The sequence below is a fragment of the Calliopsis andreniformis genome, chromosome 8, assembly GCF_051401765.1.
Source record: "Calliopsis andreniformis isolate RMS-2024a chromosome 8, iyCalAndr_principal, whole genome shotgun sequence".
NCBI classification, from domain to species: Eukaryota; Metazoa; Arthropoda; class Insecta; order Hymenoptera; family Andrenidae; genus Calliopsis; species Calliopsis andreniformis.
The window spans coordinates 140,757-160,454 of record NC_135069.1 but is presented as its reverse complement, the minus strand read 5'-3'; the positions used below and the strand labels follow the sequence as shown (position 1 = coordinate 160,454).

The window sequence follows — 19,698 nt, the reverse complement described above, 5'->3', positions numbered from 1 at the left end:
TAATTAATTTATGTCCGAATAAAATAATATATACCTTTGTCAGATTAATTTTTTTGCTTATTGTTTTGTGCATATTGTCTTGACCTCATAAGGCCAGATTGCTGACAATAGTTATTGCTTGTTTCGTTTGTTCATTGCAAAAAACAGTGTTTGAAAACTATATTGGCTTATTGGCGATGCCATCTAGCGATAGCGCCCACGAACTAATACTTAGTTTAGAATCGGTCGCATAAGTTACGGGTGTGCAACAATAAATTGTTACGCTATATACTGCTTGTTATAGCAGTAACTATTAAAATTTTACGATAAATTACGATCACACTTCAAGAATCTTTCACAGTTTTCGAAACGAACGAAATGAGATCATCGATACTATGTGCGACACGTGCATATGCCTGTAATATCGCTGAATGTTGAAAAAGGAACGAGAAATTGTGTATGCACATGTACGAAACGTTGACGAAATGGCAACTGGTAAAAGCACGAAAGAAGTACTATTGTCCCTCGTCGATGACATCGAATTAATAGCAAAGTAAGAACTAAGAGTATCTTAAGTAATGCATTTTGTTCTTTATCTTCTTTTTTGACAAGAGAATTTGACGTTGCATTCTAGAGAAATGATAGAGAATACTATTGTTCAAAAACCTTTGAAATTGTCGAACGAGGAACACGCTCGGTTGACTGAACTGTTAATAGCCAAAGACGAGGAATTGAAAACTACTCTAAAGAGAGCAGCCGAACAAGCAAAAATTAATTTGAAGATGGAGACCTTAAGGGCAGAGGTCGAAAGGCAAGATCAAGATATTCGTCGACTGCAACGTCAATTAAAAGAAGCAGAACAAATTTTAGCTACAGCTATTTATCAAGCGAAACAAAAATTACGATCTATAGCTCGTGCTAATAAAAAGCCTGTGCCATCGGAGGAACTGATTAAATACGCACATAGAATAAGTGCATCCAATGCTATTTGTGCTCCTCTTACGTGGCAACAAGGTGATCCTAGGAGACCATATCCGACAGGTTAGTCTTCTACATGTTTAATTTTCCTATTTCTTTATTGCTCTGCACTGTATCTAAAGAATAACAAAGCTTCTACAAGGAAGTGTATTCGTTATAGATATCGAAATGAGATTAGGATATCTTGGACGATTAAGCGATTTACCTTTGAATGGACAAATGTTAGGCTCCCATCCTGGAATACCATCAGATTTGCACCGAACTGGTCATCCTGTTGGTGGTACGTTTGCTGTGTACATACTCTACTGGTAACAGCAATATCTATAATCGATTGTTCTCCTACGATTACAAAGCTTCCGTCCCACTGACTTCAATCAAATTGTTTGTTAAGAATCACATTCACGTTGGTTATTATTTCAGAACCACCAGTGTCACAGGCTAATCAATTCGCCTGGCACCCATCGGGTGAGATTCACATGTCGGTGACTGGACAAGGAAGCGTTACTATGAATACACATAAACAGGAAACAGAGGATGTCGAAGTTATGTCTACGGATTCCTCGAGCAGTTCGTCCAGTGATTCGCAATGACTCACTATTCGCGTCTTGTGTCTGTCCTTTACTCTATCATACATATGCGTGGTCTGTGATTTTGAACTGAATGTAGATCGAATGATGCTTGAACATTGATTGGGACTGATAGTTGAGATGTACGAAGAAAACACTTTTATGGGATTTTATAATTATATTACGTTTAATATAATTATCATTGTCATGCGTATGTTCTCCCCCTACTTCTTCTCCCACCGATGTACCTGCGATGCAAATTCTGCGTATAATTTCAATTTTGAGAAGGTGAAGAGCTACCGCTGCTTCTTTTACGTAGATCCAAAGAGAATTCGTGGCAAAAAGTTGTGCAGAGATTGATGATTGTAATACGCTTCGGAATTCGTCTGAAGCACGGATAAAGACGGTTTATCGTTGAAGAAGAGGTGTATGCGAATGGCGAAAGAAAATTATTCTTCTTACCGATTGTGCTTCGTCTTTGAAATCTGTTTTTCGGAACGAGATATTCTGATCGATCGTAAACGTGAGTCCGAATGTTTCGCAATCTGCGCGAACCTTATCTATGTCTTTGTACAGTAAAAGTTCCTGTAACTTTGAGCCTGGATATTTAAGTGCCTGGCTATTATATGCAGAACTCATTATTTTTAAAGCTGTCCTGAAACGATGTTTTACAATTGTAAGGATACAAACTATGCAAATAGGTACACCAGAATATGTACGTACCTTCTTAAACTTTGTATTTTGATCATGGCCGCGCAAATAAGTAGGGGAGAGAGTCGTCGAATCAAGGAACAAACTCGTGCGTAATTGTTTAAGTAGCAGGCTAATGATATTTTAGTCGATAGTTGAACTTGCGTGGATCTCCTATACAAAATATACATGATAATGCTGATAGTGAAGAGAGACGCAGAAATTAATGACGATTCGATATAGTACTGCGTTCTCGTACTTCAGATACAGCGGAAGACCGAATGCCCTTCTTAAACTTTCGAAATCACCCATATTCAGTAGGATATACATCGCTTCGATCTGTTGACGGTGATCGTTGTTGCGGGATAATTTCGATTCCTTCTCCGTTGTCATCGAACAGCCTGTTGCTATTACGGCAGCATCCCGTTCGTCGTATAGAATCAACAAACGCGTTATGCATTCGAAAAGATGCTGATTATTTATTTTTACGTTGAATTCGGATGTACTCCGATCACACAATCTACAATTACACGCATTCCTTGTATTCACTTCACTTCGATTCAATTCAATCGAACCTTACGTTACGTATGATAAAATAAATACACATATGTATATGTATGTGGTCATACCTTTGCGCAGAATAAACCAAAAATCGAACGATCGGTTCAAGAATTTGAATACTGGCATGAATGCCAATTCTTTGAATCACAACATCTTGTCTCACCGATCTCAAACGATCGAAAATAAAGTCGTATATTATCAGCCAATCCGTGTCGATTCGCGTAGCTATCCTGAAACGCGTATACATATGGTATTTCTATCAAGGAATTCGTGACTCTTAAGGCAACGAGGATAAACGACATTAAGCATACTCCTTGAATAAATATTCAATGGTTGATAAGAGTACAGGTGCAGGACGCAATTGATTCGGATCGGTCATAACCAGCCCTGCTGCCGAACGACTGAAACATTTCACAGTTTTCCTCGGATCCGCTTTCGGCCGTCTCGTCTTTTTCGTACTATCATCGATCTCGAAACTGTGCAGCAAACCTTCCCTTTCTCTCCTTTTTTATGGAATCCAAAACCAAAAGATCCACGAGAGGTTTTCATGTTAAGTAGCAGCAGAAGAAGTAGCATACGATGACAGGCAAAAAGAGGAAGAAAATGAGCTGTAGTCGGTAGCAGTTTTTCGATGGTCAGTATTTTTTCAAAAGAAAAATAGGTATAATATTCAGGTCTATTATGATTTGTGATACTCGTCATTTCATCAAATCGTTTCGTTAAACGATTCCATTCAAGTCGAACAATTTTACAATTATTACTCTACAGTCTACAATATTCTATGTATATTCTTTATTCTTATCGCGCGATTCGGCGATACACATACGACTTACATTACGCGTTCCTTCTCTGGACACATGGATTGACATGTTCCTTCTATTATTTCGCTCATCTTACAAGACTGATCGAACGATTGTGATTTTTCACGAGCAAGCATCCGTTTATTTTATGCTGACGCCATTAATACGAATTTGTCGTCGGACCTAAATATCGCGCGATCGACGTGTGGGTCGCGTAAGCAATAATAATCAACCATAGAGAACAGGGCAGGTTATGTCGCACAGTCACAACACAACGGTTACGCGATCGCAAATCGAATGGCCGCTGATGCTGATATGCATGTATATGTACATACAACCATCTTACATGGTATACGTATAGCGAGTGACGCGATGAACGCGCCTGTCCCCTCGTGTACATACGAGGAGGCGCACATCCGCAACCCGTTCATGCACTCCTTTTCCTTTTTTCTTTCTTCCTTGTTGTTCGATGAGCGGCGATATCTATCTTGTATACTTTATACCCACGTCTTATAAACGTGCCATATACGCGATGTACCGTGCACATCCTCAAATATTGCACTATTGCACGTTTTTATTACGAACGTTAGTGTACTATCTTTCTTCGTTCTTAGCGTTTTTTATACGTATACATTGATCATAGTTTAATATCAGCAGAATTAAATCGAGCTTAAATTGCGGACGATAAAGATCGAGATAACAATCTTTCCGTAAGATTTACTCGAAGTAAGCTACGTGAAGAAGATTTTCCAAAGCGGCAGTAAGATAACGGGCCGCGCGACGCGACGCAACGTTGGTTTCGTAGGATTTGAAAGCAATCGAGGGGAATGTTCTTACACGTCCTTGTGGATTTTACGACACACGATATCTACATATTTGCACGATGCATGTGATATCTTCTTCCCAACACCATTCGAACGCGAAAATTGATAAATTATACTTTCTTTTCTTTTTCCTCCATCTCCTCTGCTTTCATTTTTCGTGCCTTTGCTGCGTTGAACCAATTGTAATAGTCCAGTACAAGTTTTCGTATTCATTGTTCTTTCTCCTGTTTTCGTCGTTTCTCTCTTGCCTATTAGAACGATCTGTTTTCGGGACACGAAACTCACTCGCTCGCTCACTCACTCACTCACTCACTCACTCACTCACTCACTCACTCACTCACTCACTCACTCACTCACTCACTCACCTTTCTCTTCTTCTCGCGTATTCACTGCTAGGTAATAGATATTTTTTAAACCGACGGATAAACATTCCGAATCGTTTCGAAAGGAGCTGTTTGACCGGTACCGCTTGTATTTCTATAAAACTGTTACAGACTGTGCATGGGCATGGTCTTTTATCTTGAGGCAAACAAGTGAGATGGGATCATTGGAGTTTTTGGGAAAACGTCTAAGTACATATATACATATATATGTACTTACATATATGATAGAATGGAAAAACAAGTTTCAATGATAACGTCTTTCCCTTCGTAATTCTTTTCACTCGTATGTAACTCGTAACGCGATTCAATTTCTTTCTTTACGATAGAGATGGAGAGAGAAAAAAACTGGTCGTACGAAAATGGCCTCCATATAGAACAACAACATAAGTACAATTCTGAGGTGCAGCGAGTCTCTTGTATGCGCGCATAGTTGCATACTGTACTAGTATAAGTAGTGACGTTCTTTCTTAGGTCCGATCTACCGACGACGTTCGTCGTAGAAAATTGTGTTTATATCTCGTTACATGTGGATATAACGTATATCCACATATTCTTGACACGCCCGAAATGTATCTGTATGAAAAGGAAACCCAAAGGCATTTCGATGGGACGAACGACACGAACTGCGGACGATACTTGACTGCTCTACATCGTTTAATCGTTAATAGTTAGATACGTTAGATATACGATTATTGCTCGTGAATCGCGGAAATGTTGAAAAGCGAGCGATGATGATTATATCACGTGTATCGCAGACGTACCGAGAAAATCCCATGACGCGTCTCGTGCACTGTATAGTATTTGATCCTCTTTGTAAAATTTTCTAAAATGAAGATTCGGTTTTTCGAGGACGTATTGTGGCGATTACCGCAACGCAACGTCGACGACATTTCCTTCGTGGCAGTTTGCATGACGTTCAGTTCGAAATTTACGATGAACAAAAGCTGTAGTCAAATTCGTAATGTCTTCTTTCGCGAGTCGATGAATAAGCATCATTTCACAGTTTCACGGTTTCACGGTTTCACGAAACATCTATAAGTACGGTAACGAACGCTCTGGAGAGACTGTAAGAGATTCGTCGAGTACTGTGAGAATACGAGATGAAATATCGAAATGATCCTTTTCTCGGACGATCACGCGAAGAAAAGCGTTTACGTATGAACTTGAATTGTACCATTTAACGCGAAAGATGAATCCAAACGAAGTTTACATTGCTTCGATTTCGATTATCCGTACGAGGAAATGTGCTTCATCGATACGGATCATTTCCTTCCCAACATACCGATGGAAATTCCCCTGTGATACTTTTACAGGGGAAGAACGATTGCAAGAGGAAACGATACATAGCTATGTACGTAAATTGTGACGTTCGTCGTCCGTCGTTCGATGCACGTTGTACCGGCTCTGCCTGTATACAGAGGATCCTGCTACTACATCGAATAAAGTAAGAGGACCGTTGGTGATTCGTGGGGTACGTGTGACCTCCGGGCAATTCCTGTATAAAGAAACGGACGATGAGTTACGTTGGTCCAGTCTTTCGTGAAACATCGACTATTTTACTCAGTCGCGAGCGCTGGATCGAGAGGATCGAAAGTAACGAGACCAAACAACCAAGAAGGTTGTTTCAAATCCGATTCGGACGGTTTGTAGTATTCCAACTATTCTCGTCACATCAACTACTTCGTCTGGTTTTGTTTTAACGACTATAATTATATAATACCGCTTACGCATTTTTATTCCCTTTTTAATGAAATTTTCACTATTTTCATCGTTCACATTGGTAGATGAAAACGAGAACATGAGTCTGTGCCCATGATACCTACTATACTTGTTCGCGATACGTAACGATCAGATAGATACGTAGTGTCGCCGCTTGGGACAACAAAACCCGACCGAATCTTAAAATTTTCATCTCTCGGATATTTTCTCCTACTATCCAGATTAGATAAGGAAAAATATTGAGCCCCTCTCCTTCTCTTTCTTGCTCGCTCGCGCTCTCTGCTCGAAAAGTTGCTATACTTGTATGTAAGTAAGTAGTCCTATTGCCCAACACGTTGCGTAGATCATGATATTTCTAAAAATTTCTCCGTCTACGAAAAATTGTCACCGCGATTGAATCATCCATATAGGTGCCTACTTTTCTTCTGTGCATACACAACTCTAAATAGACTTTTCCTTTACAGAAACTTTTCAACTTGGCTACTTCACTTTGGCTAAGTCAAACATGACAAATTGGAACGCGTTGCTACTTCTTATAAAGCTTTTTCTACTCCTGTTTCGTGGCTGTTGCTGTTCGTCCGGTGAGTAAAATGAAAAAAAGATACGATAAGTATGCAAATATCGTGCAGGTACACGTGCATCGTACAGAGTAGATACGAATACTGTCGTAAGCTTGTAAGATTAGATTCGTTGCGTCGATACTTGATAGACGTTCGTTCGAAAGAGGACGGCTGAACGTTGCGCGACTTTTTCTACATTTTTTACGGATCAGCCAAACGACTAGACTCCTGCAATGAATACCTGCAACATAATCGAACAAGTAAGTACATTTGTTGTTATAGCGACAGTTGTCGCGTTCCTTCTTGCTTCGTTTCAGAGGATTTCGATGACGATCGCATCGATTCGGATACAGCTGACGAGTTAGATTGGAGCACGCACCCTTGCCGGAGAAACTGCGAGGACGGAGCACCGCCGATGGAGTGCCGTTATGTCTTTAAATTAGAGACTTACCGCACAATGAGTAAAGCGTGTTACGATTGCCCGCATAACATCACCGACTGTTTTCGAAAACACTGCGTTCCAGCTGATGGAATCGAAAGATCGATTTTGGTCGTTAATCGACAAATGCCTGGACCGGCAATCGAGGTACGGTAAAGTACTTCGGTTATAAGTATAACATTTCTAATAGTTTAATACCTCTGAACCGATTTCATCCGATACCGCAATACCGATATACCGAAACTATTTTCTTCCTCTTTTCTCTACATATGTATCTCCTAACTCGTTCGTAGGTGTGCCAAGGTGACAGAATTATAGTTGACGTGATAAACCTATTGCATTCTGAGAGCACCACGATGCATTGGCACGGGCAACATCATGTCGAAACACCGTACATGGATGGTGTTCCATACGTCTCTCAATGTCCGATTTTGCCAGGATCGAGTTTTCGGTATGATTATATTGCTACGGAGGCGGGCACGCATTTTTGGCATTCGCATCTAGGTGCGGTTCGCAAACGATACCTTAATAACGCACCCAAATTTCGAATAGTCATTTACCATCACTCTTAAAGGAGCGTCGAGTCTATGTTAACGGCACGGCACGACCCGACGCGACGCGATTCATTGTCAGAACGGAACGTCAAGCGAAACACATCCATACACGAGTACCTACCTACCTACCTACATACGTACAATTCACACGATTATTTTTTTTCAAATTGATCTCACCGTTTAGGTTTTCAACGAGGTGACGGAGCGTTTGGTTCTTTAATCGTTCGTGTACCTCCAAAGATGAATCGGCACAGGGATTTATACGATATCGATGAGCATACCGTTTTGATCTTAGACTGGACTCATGAATTAGGAATCGATAAATTTATGGCCCACCATTACGCTGGCGGTGACAACAAACCACCGAATTTACTGATCAATGGTTTGGGTCGTTTCACGACGGAGAGGGCTTCTTTTTCTTCTCCTTCAACTACAACAAACGATTCGTCAACAGTCGCAGCGATGCCGATTGCTACGTTTAACGTTAAACCGGTAACGTATTCAAGAAAAACAACGTCAAAAACCGACCAATTTATCCAACATTTCGTTAAGATAACTTCTACGTACACATGTATACTTATTTTCGATTTTACCTTTGTATCTTTTTACAGAACAAAAGGCACAGATTTAGACTTGTTAACGCAGAATTCCTCAATTGTCCTATCGAATTGTCGATCGACGATCACGTTATATGGATAATCAGTTCGGATGGACGCGACGTCGAACCAATCGAAGGTACGTGACGAGAAAATAGGTTAATTTCTATTCCTATCTTATACGTGTAATGATTTTTGTTGCTCAGCGAAATCTCTCATAAGTTACGCCGGCGAGAGATTCGATTTCATCGTTGAAACGACCCGAAATGTGGACAACTATTGGATACGAGTTCGAGGATTAATGGACTGCGACGAAAGATTTACGAAGGCTCATCAAGTCGCTATTCTACGATACGAAGGTGCGCTCGATCAAGATCCAAAGGGTAAAGTATCGTACGAGCACGAATCGAACAGCTCTCTTCCAGGAGTGGTACGTACACGTGTTTAACAATACGTATGCCTATATATGCTTCTGCGTATACGTATTCATATAAGCGATTCATATAAGTACCTTAGTAGGTAGAAAATACTTTCTACTGTTTGACACAGTACATAGAATACACTACATATGTGGAAAGACGCGTCAATGGTAATAATTTCAATACGTGATGGTCTTTTTTCACAGCGAGTAAACGCTTTAAACGAAGGTACTGAAACGAACAGTAGCGTTAGTATACCTTTACTAAGAGCTATGGATGAAAACGATCAATCGAATACGATGGAACCAAATTATCGCTTTTATGTATCTTACGATTTTTATAAAAAAGATAATCCTCATTTTCATCGCGGCGAACTCTATGGATTTCATCAAGGTACAGTTTTATAGTTTCATTCGTCGAATGATCAGAAGGTAAAGATACGAAATCAATATTTTACTACTTTACTAACGTAAGATCAACAAATTTTCAGTAAAAGATGCGAAGCGAGTTCTTACTCCGCAGCTGAATCACATCTCGATGAAACTACCGGCTGTTCCTTTATTGTCTCAGAGAGATGCCGTCGATCAGAATAAATTTTGCAACGCTAGTACTGTAGAAGGCTGTGAACGGAATTACTGTGCTTGCACACATGTGCTCCAAGTCAAACTCGCCAGCATAGTGGAAATTGTTTTAGTGGACGAAGGTACGTAAGCAAACGTTAGAGCCTTTTCATTTTTCTACCGTATATACATAGTATGTAAGTATTTCCCCTTATCCACTTAACTTAACGCTCTTTAAGCACACTAACATTGCTTGTTAGGCCTCGCCTATGATGCGAATCATCCGTTCCACCTTCATGGATATCAATTTCGGGTGATAGCGATGGAAAGACTCGGAAGGAACATTACCGTGGAAAAGGTGAAGAAATTAGACGAGGAAGGACTCATACGCAGACATCTCGATCACGCTCCACTGAAAGATACGGTAACGGTACCGGACGGTGGTTACACGATCGTACGGTTTTACGCAAACAATCCAGGTATGTACATAGAAAGTAGCTACATCTTTCGAATTTTCGAATTGTTTCGACCTTATATTGTTACAGGTTATTGGTTGTTTCACTGTCATATCGAATTTCACGCTGAAGTTGGAATGTCGTTGATTTTCAAAGTAGGCGAAGACGAAGATATGCCACCAGTACCGTACAATTTTCCGTCCTGTGGTAATTGGCGACCCGAAAACTACTACAAACAACAAACCATTTCCCACGGAATTTTATCATCTACAACTATCGACAGTCTAACGTTAGAAACCTCGAATACTGCTATGAATGAAATGACCAAAAACGATACGCAACAGATCGTTGCAAAACTATTGGTCCAATTATTACGTACACTACGAATTTCTTCTTCGCCCCGTTTACTAGCTGATTCATATTTATTCTTTTGCTTTTGCTTCGTTCTTACCGTCATCCATTGTCAATTTTTAATATAAGAATAAAAACGTAAACTATCGACAAGAAAAAAGCTCTCAACCCTACTTTCGTTAACCATACGAATCATGTTATATCTACCCGTCTGTTTGTCCGTTGTTGTTACGTTCAATTAGCGAACGATCGTCACTGAAAAAGGAATTATCGCGAGATGTCGACCACCATGAACAATCTGATGCTTCGCTGATCTTTCGCTATACGGTAACGAGAAAAACATCGATAAAACAAGTATCATTACTACTGAGGTGGTAGGTAACAAAAATAAGAATTCACTCCGTAAATATATACCACACTCTTTTAATCGTCAAACATACGACGTGAAAAACAAGTACAAAAAAACTGAGTGATAGATCGACAGCGACCTGGCGGGTTCGAGTCTCGGTCAAGGAATGTCCGCTCGTCTATCCTTTTGACTCTTGTCCCTTCAATACGCGCGGAAAAATTACCTGGCACGAAACGCAGGCCTACATACATCTGGTTCCCAGATGGGTAACCTTGGCGAAAACTCCTCCCTACAAACCTTCGGGAAAAACCCCGGCCGACTCGTCGCTTCCCGATTTTATGATAGGGTGAATGGTAGTGCTAGTCGCTACACTACGAACGAAAACGCTTCAACGATCGTGTGTACATACTTCTCGATGGAGAAATACATATTTCATAATTACATATACGATTTTCATGGATGAACCGAGTTGCTTGCGTCCTCTGTTCCCCTGTGCAAAAAGTTAATGCTTCTTTGCGTTTTCACATAATTTCGATTTAATTCCCTGTACTTATTTCCTCGCATACATATCAATCTCTAAGTTGACCGATACGTGCTTACGTTTATACATTACCGTTGCGTGCAACGATCCACTGTATTATATAATTTCGGTATATCCCGTTTTATCAATATTTGTATATATATTATACTCCTGTTATATTTTCTATTCAAATTGTTCAAGAATCGATAAGTATCAATGGATCAATACATATAGTTTACGCGTATATTTGATAAAATGCTTCCATCGGTGTTACAAGGCACTTATACGCGCACACACACGACACGCACACGCACGACACGCACACGCACGACACGCACACGCACGACACGCACGCACGCACACGCACGACACGCACGCACGCGCACACGCTCACACTCACACACACATATACATATATACTGTTTATATATCGACTTATACGATTAACTTATACTCACTGACAAACATTATGGCTCTATACATTAACGTGTACCTCTTGCGAGCTAGAAAATGGATAAATTGTGTAACAAGCGTCTTTTTGAGGCGGCCGTTGCAGAGGATGAGCCAATAACTTTGCCATGTTGTCGTGTAACTTTGCCGCGTTTCTTCCCACTTCCAATATGTACGACAAGTTTGTCGTATCTAACGTTGCTACCTCTTTATAGATTTCTTCGCATAAATTGTCCGAGCATGGAGGTTCGTGTACGTATAACGCGTCGATGAATAAATAAGGATTTTCTGTAACCTTCTCTAACCATTTTTTATCTGTCTGAAATTTTGGAACGCAATTAGATCGTGAATATATCAAAATTACTCTGGTGACAAACATCGGTGGAACGAAAATGCGTTTCTTCGGCTGTAAACACTGTAACTTCGATAATATTTGTTCAAACAACTGACAAAAATCACAAGACTTTTCATTGTCTTCCAGAATGTCTTCGTCGAAAACATCCAATTGATTAACGATGCTTTTGATATTATTGGTAAAATCACTAATCCACAGAGCACCCTGAGAGTTTAGAATCATTAACGCATATTCGTGACTGCGTTGAATGGTCGATTTGATACAGATAAAATTTTCAATGGCCCGTTTGATCATAAACAAAGGCGTATATTTGGCTCCTGTGGAAAGTTTGAAAGGTGTGCAGTTTTTTTCTCTTACAGTGTCGATCACGAATAAAATTTTTTCGGGTAAATTCACGCTCGGTAAATGTCGCATCGATTCAACGTTTTCTTTGGCTACATAAGCTGGTTTATTATCCCTACTATTGTTATCGTTATCGCTGCTACTGTTGTCGTTGTTGTTGTTATTTCCATTGTCACTACTGTCATTGCTAGTACTGCTGTCGTTGCCTTTGTTGTCGTCATTACCGCTGTTGTTACTCATATTCGACATTTTGTATCGTTCTTTTTCATATAATGTTCGACAATATCACCGTCACGTTAGTTTCGTATAATTTCGTACGCAAGATTTTGTAGCACAGATAGGAATATCGAATACACATGCGATTGCATGCGATATATTTGCGACGTTTGCTCCCGACTCTGACTCCGGCGAAGTGACGATCACTGACGACAGTGACGACCAGTGACGACTGAATCTTCGAATGCCACGAAATTTGGTGTCCTAGATTGGATCGCTATTTCATGCTGTTTTTCGCAGCGTTCCTAGCGAGGACAGGAGACAGATTAGGTGGACAAGATTTCCGTTGACGCTGATATTGCTCGTCTCTAGTGTCCCTACTATATACTACTTGTCTCGTGCTTTGTCTAGTGTTCGATGATGTCGACGGGTGTCGCCACGAAATCGACTTTGCCGAATACCTATCATTGTTTTCGTCTTGTGAAAGGAAAGTTTCTGCCTTATAGTTATGTGCAGTTATGTTATTTCGTTATTGGTTATGTTATGTCGTCTGTTGTCAACAATCAGCGTTTACGCGCGATTCATTTTGGAATCGTTCAATGATCGCGACCAGATGAATTTTTAACTATTTCACGGACGATTCTATCGAAAGGAAATGCTCGCTTTAAAAGATTACGGTAGCAGCGATAATAACAGCGAGTCGGAAGACGAGCACGAGAATGCGAACAGCAAGGTTAAATGTAACGTTGATAACACAACACTCGATGCTGTCCCTACTACCATCGACGAGCTTTTCTCTTCGTCGGAAAAAATAACAACAATCATCAACCAGCGTATTTGCTCTGCGCCGGAAGTGGTGCCGACGGTACGTTACGTTTGTGCATTTACCGCTTTTTCTATCGCGATCGTTTTTCGAAATCTGATTCATCCATATTATACGAATGACTTGAACTACTTGAATATATTGCAGGGAACAGAATTATGCGCGAGGCATGTAGATTCGTGCACGACAGAAGTGTTGCACAATCCTAAGTACGAAGAACTGTTCGCTCCGGATATCGGACCGGAGAATCCGTTTAAGACTCAGCAACAGCGTGCCGTCAAGAATATGCTCTCCGGATACGTAGAAAAAGCACATATAAGCGAATTTCAGTTTGAAAATCAGAGACGGACTTTTGCAAGTTACGGTACGTATTACCATCGAATCGATCGCGTATCGTGATTCTTTCTCGACACTGCCTACACCTCTTCATTCGTCGGTTACTCTCGTCTGTTCTCAGGATATGCATTAGATCCGACCGTAGACGGTAGCGCGGAGGAGGGTAGAACGATTATCGGAGCGAAAGAAGCGGCAGAAGAATCAGGTGGAAAAACTGTATTCGAAAGTACGACGTTGAGACCATCGGATAAGAGAAAAAGACACCGAAACGACGATCCTGCGGATATAGAAGGATTTTTGGGTCCATGGGGTGGATATGTAGATGAAAAGCGAGTAGTAAAACCTACGGAGGAAGAAGCTGCGGAATTGGAGGAGATATTGGCCAAAAGAAACAGAAGAGGAAAACCAACGGAAGAAAAACCACTAGAGGAAAAGACAGTGCTACACAGTATGATCGTAACCATTTTTACTCTGAATCTAACATGGGCCCTCTAAAGATGAAATTGTTTTCTAGTCAAAGACAGTGTGGATTATCAGGGAAGATCGTTTTTACACGCCCCTCAGGATGTTGGGGTGAATTTAAGATCAGAATCGCCGCCTGACAAATGTTTCTTACCGAAAGAGCAAATTCATACTTGGGAGGGTCACACCAAGGGTATTTCACAAATCAGATGGTATCCGCGTACAGCGCATTTATTGCTTTCTTGTAGTATGGATTGCAGAGTGAAGGTACGTATTCCATCTATTTTTTACGACAATCATTATGAATAATTAGATACGAACGAGCTTGAAAATTTTTCACTTGCATCATTTTGGGCACAGTTATGGGAAGTTTATAAAGACAGGAGGTGTATTCGAACCTATTATGGACATCGCCAAGCCGTGAGAGATATAAGCTTCGATAACGATGGAAAGAGATTTTTGTCAGCAGGATACGATCGTTATGTAAAATTATGGGACACGGAAACTGGCGCTTGTATAAGTCGATTCACAAGCAGAAAGATTCCGTATTGTGTGAAATTTAATCCAGATCCGGACAAGCAACACTTATTCGTAGCAGGCACTAGCGATAAAAAGATTATTTGCGTAAGTTGCAAGCATATGCGCGACAAATTTTCTTCGAAATTCGATTAATCTTTTAACAATCATTTACACGCATTGTTTCTTCTAGTGGGACGTTCGTTCCGGCGAAATAACACAAGAATACGACAGACATTTGGGGGCTGTGAACACGATAACTTTTGTGGATGAGAACCGCAGATTTGTAACGACGTCAGACGATAAGAGCTTACGAGTTTGGGAATGGTACGTCGTTCAGGTCGTTTGCACTGATAGTCACGATAGCTACGGATCTATTGTCATCGTTGTCGTTCTCCTTTTCTTTTTCCTCCTTCTCCTTCTCCTTCTCCTCCTTCTCCTTCTCCTTCTCCTTCTCCTTCTCCTTCTCCTTCTCCTTCTCCTTCTCCCTTTCTTTCCTCTTTCCCTTTTTCTTTCCTTTTTACTTTTCCTTCTTTGCGAAAGCTATCTTTCTAACCGTTCCTTTCTTCATCTATTTCATTGAAATTTCATTCATGTTTTTCAATATAGGGATATACCAGTCGATATGAAGTACATAGCCGATCCTTCCATGCATTCTATGCCTGCGGTTACACCTTCTCCGAATCAAAAGTGGCTCGCTTGTCAGAGTATGGACAACAAAATTGTGATATTCTCTGCGCTGAACAGGTTTAAAATGAATCGTAAGAAAACGTTCACGGGTCACATGGTTGCTGGTTACGCGTGCGGTTTAGATTTTTCTCCTGACATGAGGTGAGAGGGTTATTTCTAACTTACGATTTCGCTTGCGCGACGCGCCTTCTAATCAATTATTCGTTTTTATCCTTTTCTTTAGTTATCTCGTGTCGGGCGATGCAGACGGAAAATGTTACATTTGGGATTGGAAAACGACAAAGTTGTACAAAAAATGGAAAGCACACGATGGTGTCTGCATCGGTGTATTGTGGCATCCTCATGAGCCTTCGAGACTGGCAACGGCCGGTTGGGATGGAAAGATCAAATACTGGGATTAAGAGACCATTCCCGATTTTTCTCTCTAGAAACGAATGTAGATGTAACTGTCTACTTGTATATAATTTTTTCTATCGCAAAACGTACCTACTAATAAGGATGGAAATATGCAGAAGGGAGGTTTATTCCAACAAATATTTCATAACCGATTTGCGATTTATCAGTTATTTGTGAATCGTCAACATTTTTCAACAATAAACTGATATATTAATTTAATAATGCTGACGATCACTTGTTTCTCTTATTACCCGTACATACATACATACATGCATACATACATACATACATGCATACATACATACATACATACATCATACATACATACATACACGTGTAGTTTCTGCAACGATCGCGGTTGTTTTCGAAAAGTAATATCATCTTTACCGTGATCTGCATATGTATTTCAACTAACAACTTAAATAAACATTTATTCCAGCTGCTATTCCACCAACTGATCAACGCTTTTAAGTATCCATAATCTATGTTATGCCAATTTTTCTTCCAATTCGAGGAACCAATTGTTTTATCGCTTTTAGAATCCATCGTTCGTCCAATTTGTTCGTCCAATCCAATCCATATCATGCGAGAAGAAATGTTGGCGAGGCCATGCGACACGTTAGCAACCCTCTATGTATCGTGTCGCATTAGAGCTCGTAAAAATCAATAACAGAACTGAGAACTGAACAGAACGCGTCGATGTAATGTCTGTCGTTTTCGTTGCGCGCATCGTACGTGTTTCATCCTATTTTTTCTTTATATTTCCGACTATATCTTTCAAACTTCATCCCTCAATGTTTAACTTTTCAAGCTTATAAAATTTTGGTATACCGGCCAATGTTGTTGCAAACATTTCTAGACCGCGAAGAAAAAATCTGTCGTACCGTCGTTGTTAAATGGGAAGGTAATATGATTTCTGCTGCTACGTACATACCAATATATTTGTTGTTGCGCGTTATAAACGCAAACTCTTTTACGAATAAAATTTCTTTTATTTGAAACTTTGTCGTAGGATCGACGTAAAGATGGATGGTTCTGGGTTAGGATACTCGTATCAGCTTCCCTCTCCAGGATGGAATCTCAGAGTCAGAAACGTTCTTTCGCAGTTTGGTGATCTTTTTGGCGAGTTCAACAAATACATTGCACCTGCTTACCATCATGATCGATGCGAAAGGTATTTACATTAAAAAGAAAGAAAGAAAACACCATATGGTAACTTTAACACATTCTACATAATGTCGATTACACGTTACAGATCAGTGCAGATGCGATTGTACTCTATGCATAAGAGAGAGTTCGTTATGGTATTTGTTGCTTTCTTTGCTTGTTTCGGATTAGCTGTATTCATTGGACTGGCAGGTATGCAACCACTTGCTGCAGTTTCTAGAGAAAGGTGATAATACCGATGATACGCATACTTTTCTTCTGTCGTTCCGATACAGGTCCCCCTATTACGTCCACTATCGAACAAAGGGCTCGCTTAAACGGTAGCGAAGTAGCTACTGGCCCCTTTATCATGAAAACGCCCTTGTTATCAGCTTACAGTCAACAGTTATGGGTCATTGGAAAATTGCTGACGTCTAATAACGATGGTATCACGGTTACGAAACGATGAAAAAGTTTATAGTAAGTTTCTTCTTAAACGCGTAAATCATCATCGTTGCTGTTTGAATGTTGCAGATGAAAGATACGACGAAAGTTTCCAAATTGGTATCTCTATAGATGGTATTACTACCGATCATAAGCTTATGCCTGTTCTGCCTTCGGAAACCGGTCGCAACAGGTGCGTAGCGAAGACTAGGTAGTGCGTTGTACGAATTCGACTAAAAGGCGACGCTTTGCTTGTTTCCTCCGTAGAACCAGGCATTTGAAGTGCGAGAGACAGACGTGCGAGGAACTCGTAGTTGCTCACCTCGGATTTCTCGATTACAGTCGCTATATAATTACCGTCCGTTTTCATGGACTTGAGAGCTTCCATCAACGTTATAACATACGTGAACTCACATTCTACGTCAGTAAGCGCTACGAACCAAAATAGGACGTCGCAACGTAATGTTTTCCAGAATCGAAACGGCGATCGTACTTAAATAATATTCTTGTTCGTTCACAGTTCAAGAACTATAATCCAGCGTTTACGGAGCTCGAGATTTGGTTTCGTTTTATCTTCCTATTGACCGCATTTGGAGTTATGGTAAGGAACAGAGCTGTTCATTCGGCTGTCGTTATTCGGAATATCGACGCACATAATATGTATACCGTTTTACGCTTCGTTGATGTTTCAGTGTTGGTTTGGACATTCCCTTCGAAAATATCCGCTGCACGATTGGTCGATAGAACAAAAATGGATCTCTATATTACTTCCATTACTAATTTTATATAACAGTAAGACCTAACACAGTAGATTAACGATAGATACGCGTCTATGCACGCGCGATATAATTACTTGTGCTCCCATTTCTATACTACAAATATTTCTATATTTCTATGAATTGTAACGGACACATATATGTATATTTTTATATGTATCTATCCAGATCCATTGTTTCCTATGACGTTTTTGCTCAATTCTTGGGTACCTGGTATGGTAGATGCAATTTTGCAAACGACCTTCCTCTGTGCAGTTCTCATGTTTTGGTTGTGCGTCTATCACGGTCTCCGACAGGTTCGATCATTTCCTTCTGTTCGTACGTTGCGCACAAATCCTGTCACACTGTGTCATACAAGTGTATTCAACCTAATTATAATTTCTTTCCTCCTAACAGAACGAAAGACGTCTTGTGACATTTTATTTGCCAAAAGTACTAGTGGTGGGTTTATTATGGTGTTCGGCCCTCGTCCTAGCAACTTGGCTTCGTTGCACGGAATTGGAAGATCCTACTTACAATTACGTTCTCGATACATCTAATTATTTTGTAAGTTTCGAGGGTGGGAGGGAGAGAGAGAGAGAGAGAGAGAGAGAGAGAGAGAGAGAGAGAGAGAGAGAAAGACTCGATCTGACCGATGATACTAGCGAATTTCTAGCGAGCAATAAGGATCTACATGATTACAGGGATTCAAAGTGTTTTTCTTCACAGTAGGAGGTTTTTATATTGCGTATCTGCTTCTCCTGATATTAAGAGCGTACAGCGAATTGCGATCCATGCCGTACTTTGGTATCAATTACGTTACCCCTTGCTTTATATCACGCGCTTTACATTTGACATCTCTCTATGCACATCATCGTTCCTTCCAGATCTCCGTTTACGCTTTCTAACATTACTTGCCGGAGTTGTTTCATCGGTTTGCGGTTGCGTGACTGCGCGACAATTCGGAGCTGGTATTTTCGAAGATAGTTTTGCATCTCGTCTCACAACTTATTATCGTTCTTCGGCTCAATTTATGGCTTTGTACGGGCTCCTGAATTTTTACTTGTACACAATGGCTTATGTGTACGCTCCTTCGCATCAACAAGTCTACGGTCAACGTAAGTACATCGCGTGTGTATTCGAGTCAAGCGAAAGATAAACTATGCATACGTATCTCATCAGAGATACAAGATTCTCCGATTCATTTCCAGACTCTACTATTACGAAGGATAATCCTGCATTTTCTATGATCAACGATTCCGACGAAGATGTTATTTATGGATCGGACGAAGAGATTACATACGGATCGGATGAGGACAGTCGACGGCCCTTGACTCGCGCATCTCGAATGCCGGCCGATGATGTTTAAAATCGAATTCCTCGGTGTCCTCGTCGAGTACATAGAGCGAGAACAAACAGGAGAATGTCCTCATCAAATATGAAAAGTGTGATACTAAATTGACA

General features: G+C 40.4%; 6 protein-coding genes across 7 annotated transcripts; 4 read left to right on the top strand and 2 right to left on the bottom strand.

The window, feature by feature from the left end:
• The first annotated feature begins 242 nt into the window (after positions 1-242).
• Positions 243-1,737, top strand: Med4 (mediator complex subunit 4). Its single transcript, XM_076383393.1, has 4 exons — positions 243-532; positions 614-1,020; positions 1,118-1,237; positions 1,378-1,737. Exons 1-4 carry the CDS (start codon positions 411-413, stop codon positions 1,545-1,547), a joined length of 819 nt encoding a protein of 272 aa, XP_076239508.1. The 5' UTR covers positions 243-410; the 3' UTR covers positions 1,548-1,737.
• On the bottom strand, positions 1,682-3,860 carry LOC143182419 (SAC3 domain-containing protein 1). Its single transcript, XM_076383391.1, has 7 exons — positions 3,608-3,860; positions 3,086-3,277; positions 2,843-3,004; positions 2,473-2,733; positions 2,247-2,387; positions 1,986-2,178; positions 1,682-1,909 (listed from the first exon to the last, which is right to left on the bottom strand). The coding sequence occupies exons 1-7, from the start codon at positions 3,709-3,711 to the stop codon at positions 1,835-1,837; spliced, it is 1,128 nt and encodes a 375-aa protein (XP_076239506.1). The 5' UTR covers positions 3,712-3,860; the 3' UTR covers positions 1,682-1,834.
• Positions 3,861-6,278: 2,418 nt separating this feature from the next.
• On the top strand, positions 6,279-10,594 carry LOC143182413 (uncharacterized). The gene is made up of 11 exons (XM_076383379.1): positions 6,279-6,423; positions 6,965-7,081; positions 7,378-7,646; positions 7,793-8,003; positions 8,238-8,545; positions 8,665-8,788; positions 8,856-9,079; positions 9,275-9,461; positions 9,559-9,771; positions 9,889-10,107; positions 10,174-10,594. The coding sequence occupies exons 2-11, from the start codon at positions 7,006-7,008 to the stop codon at positions 10,560-10,562; spliced, it is 2,220 nt and encodes a 739-aa protein (XP_076239494.1). The 5' UTR covers positions 6,279-6,423; positions 6,965-7,005; the 3' UTR covers positions 10,563-10,594.
• Positions 10,595-11,409: 815 nt separating this feature from the next.
• On the bottom strand, positions 11,410-13,045 carry LOC143182420 (BRISC and BRCA1-A complex member 1). The gene has a single exon (XM_076383392.1). The coding sequence runs from the start codon at positions 12,697-12,699 to the stop codon at positions 11,779-11,781; it is 921 nt and encodes a 306-aa protein (XP_076239507.1). The 5' UTR covers positions 12,700-13,045; the 3' UTR covers positions 11,410-11,778.
• A 172-nt stretch (positions 13,046-13,217) lies between these two features.
• On the top strand, positions 13,218-16,117 carry LOC143182414 (pre-mRNA-processing factor 17). The gene is made up of 8 exons (XM_076383380.1): positions 13,218-13,531; positions 13,637-13,853; positions 13,947-14,273; positions 14,340-14,554; positions 14,648-14,911; positions 14,997-15,130; positions 15,413-15,634; positions 15,717-16,117. The coding sequence occupies exons 1-8, from the start codon at positions 13,322-13,324 to the stop codon at positions 15,892-15,894; spliced, it is 1,767 nt and encodes a 588-aa protein (XP_076239495.1). The 5' UTR covers positions 13,218-13,321; the 3' UTR covers positions 15,895-16,117.
• Positions 16,118-16,640: 523 nt separating this feature from the next.
• LOC143182415 (transmembrane protein 181) lies at positions 16,641-19,603 on the top strand. Of its 2 annotated transcripts, XM_076383381.1 has the most exons (13): positions 16,641-16,793; positions 16,902-17,063; positions 17,145-17,248; positions 17,332-17,481; positions 17,570-17,672; positions 17,747-17,900; positions 18,000-18,080; positions 18,172-18,271; positions 18,424-18,551; positions 18,652-18,801; positions 18,939-19,041; positions 19,122-19,352; positions 19,446-19,603. In XM_076383381.1, exons 1-13 carry the CDS (start codon positions 16,786-16,788, stop codon positions 19,601-19,603), a joined length of 1,632 nt encoding a protein of 543 aa, XP_076239496.1. In that variant the 5' UTR covers positions 16,641-16,785. The 2 variants fall into 2 exon arrangements, with proteins under 2 accessions (XP_076239496.1, XP_076239497.1); XM_076383382.1 differs by lacking the exons at positions 18,172-18,271; positions 18,424-18,551.
• Positions 19,604-19,698: the final 95 nt, after the last annotated feature.

What these genes read in the sequence shown, in the direction of transcription:
- Med4 (XM_076383393.1), top strand. Translation starts at nt 411, where the DNA reads ATGTTGAAAAAGGAACGAGAAATTGTGTATGCACATGTACGAAACGTT. An exon ending in GACATCGAATTAATAGCAAA is followed by an intron (nt 533 to 613) that starts GTAAGAACTAAG and finishes GTTGCATTCTAG; the next exon opens with AGAAATGATAGAGAATACTA. An exon ending in TAGGAGACCATATCCGACAG is followed by an intron (nt 1,021 to 1,117) that starts GTTAGTCTTCTA and finishes TATTCGTTATAG; the next exon opens with ATATCGAAATGAGATTAGGA.
- LOC143182419 (XM_076383391.1), bottom strand. Translation starts at nt 3,711, where the DNA reads ATGCTTGCTCGTGAAAAATCACAATCGTTCGATCAGTCTTGTAAGATG. An exon ending in CCAGAGAAGGAACGCGTAAT is followed by an intron (nt 3,278 to 3,607) that starts GTAAGTCGTATG and finishes TCCATAAAAAAG; the next exon opens with GAGAGAAAGGGAAGGTTTGC. An exon ending in ATTGAATATTTATTCAAGGA is followed by an intron (nt 3,005 to 3,085) that starts GTATGCTTAATG and finishes TACGCGTTTCAG; the next exon opens with GATAGCTACGCGAATCGACA.
- LOC143182413 (XM_076383379.1), top strand. Translation starts at nt 7,006, where the DNA reads ATGACAAATTGGAACGCGTTGCTACTTCTTATAAAGCTTTTTCTACTC. An exon ending in CTACGTTTAACGTTAAACCG is followed by an intron (nt 8,546 to 8,664) that starts GTAACGTATTCA and finishes ATCTTTTTACAG; the next exon opens with AACAAAAGGCACAGATTTAG. An exon ending in GTTTTACGCAAACAATCCAG is followed by an intron (nt 10,108 to 10,173) that starts GTATGTACATAG and finishes ATATTGTTACAG; the next exon opens with GTTATTGGTTGTTTCACTGT.
- LOC143182420 (XM_076383392.1), bottom strand. Translation starts at nt 12,699, where the DNA reads ATGTCGAATATGAGTAACAACAGCGGTAATGACGACAACAAAGGCAAC.
- LOC143182414 (XM_076383380.1), top strand. Translation starts at nt 13,322, where the DNA reads ATGCTCGCTTTAAAAGATTACGGTAGCAGCGATAATAACAGCGAGTCG. An exon ending in CGCCGGAAGTGGTGCCGACG is followed by an intron (nt 13,532 to 13,636) that starts GTACGTTACGTT and finishes AATATATTGCAG; the next exon opens with GGAACAGAATTATGCGCGAG. An exon ending in GTATGGATTGCAGAGTGAAG is followed by an intron (nt 14,555 to 14,647) that starts GTACGTATTCCA and finishes TTTTGGGCACAG; the next exon opens with TTATGGGAAGTTTATAAAGA.
- LOC143182415 (XM_076383381.1), top strand. An exon ending in TCGGAAACCGGTCGCAACAG is followed by an intron (nt 17,673 to 17,746) that starts GTGCGTAGCGAA and finishes TTTCCTCCGTAG; the next exon opens with AACCAGGCATTTGAAGTGCG. An exon ending in ATTACTAATTTTATATAACA is followed by an intron (nt 18,272 to 18,423) that starts GTAAGACCTAAC and finishes GTATCTATCCAG; the next exon opens with ATCCATTGTTTCCTATGACG.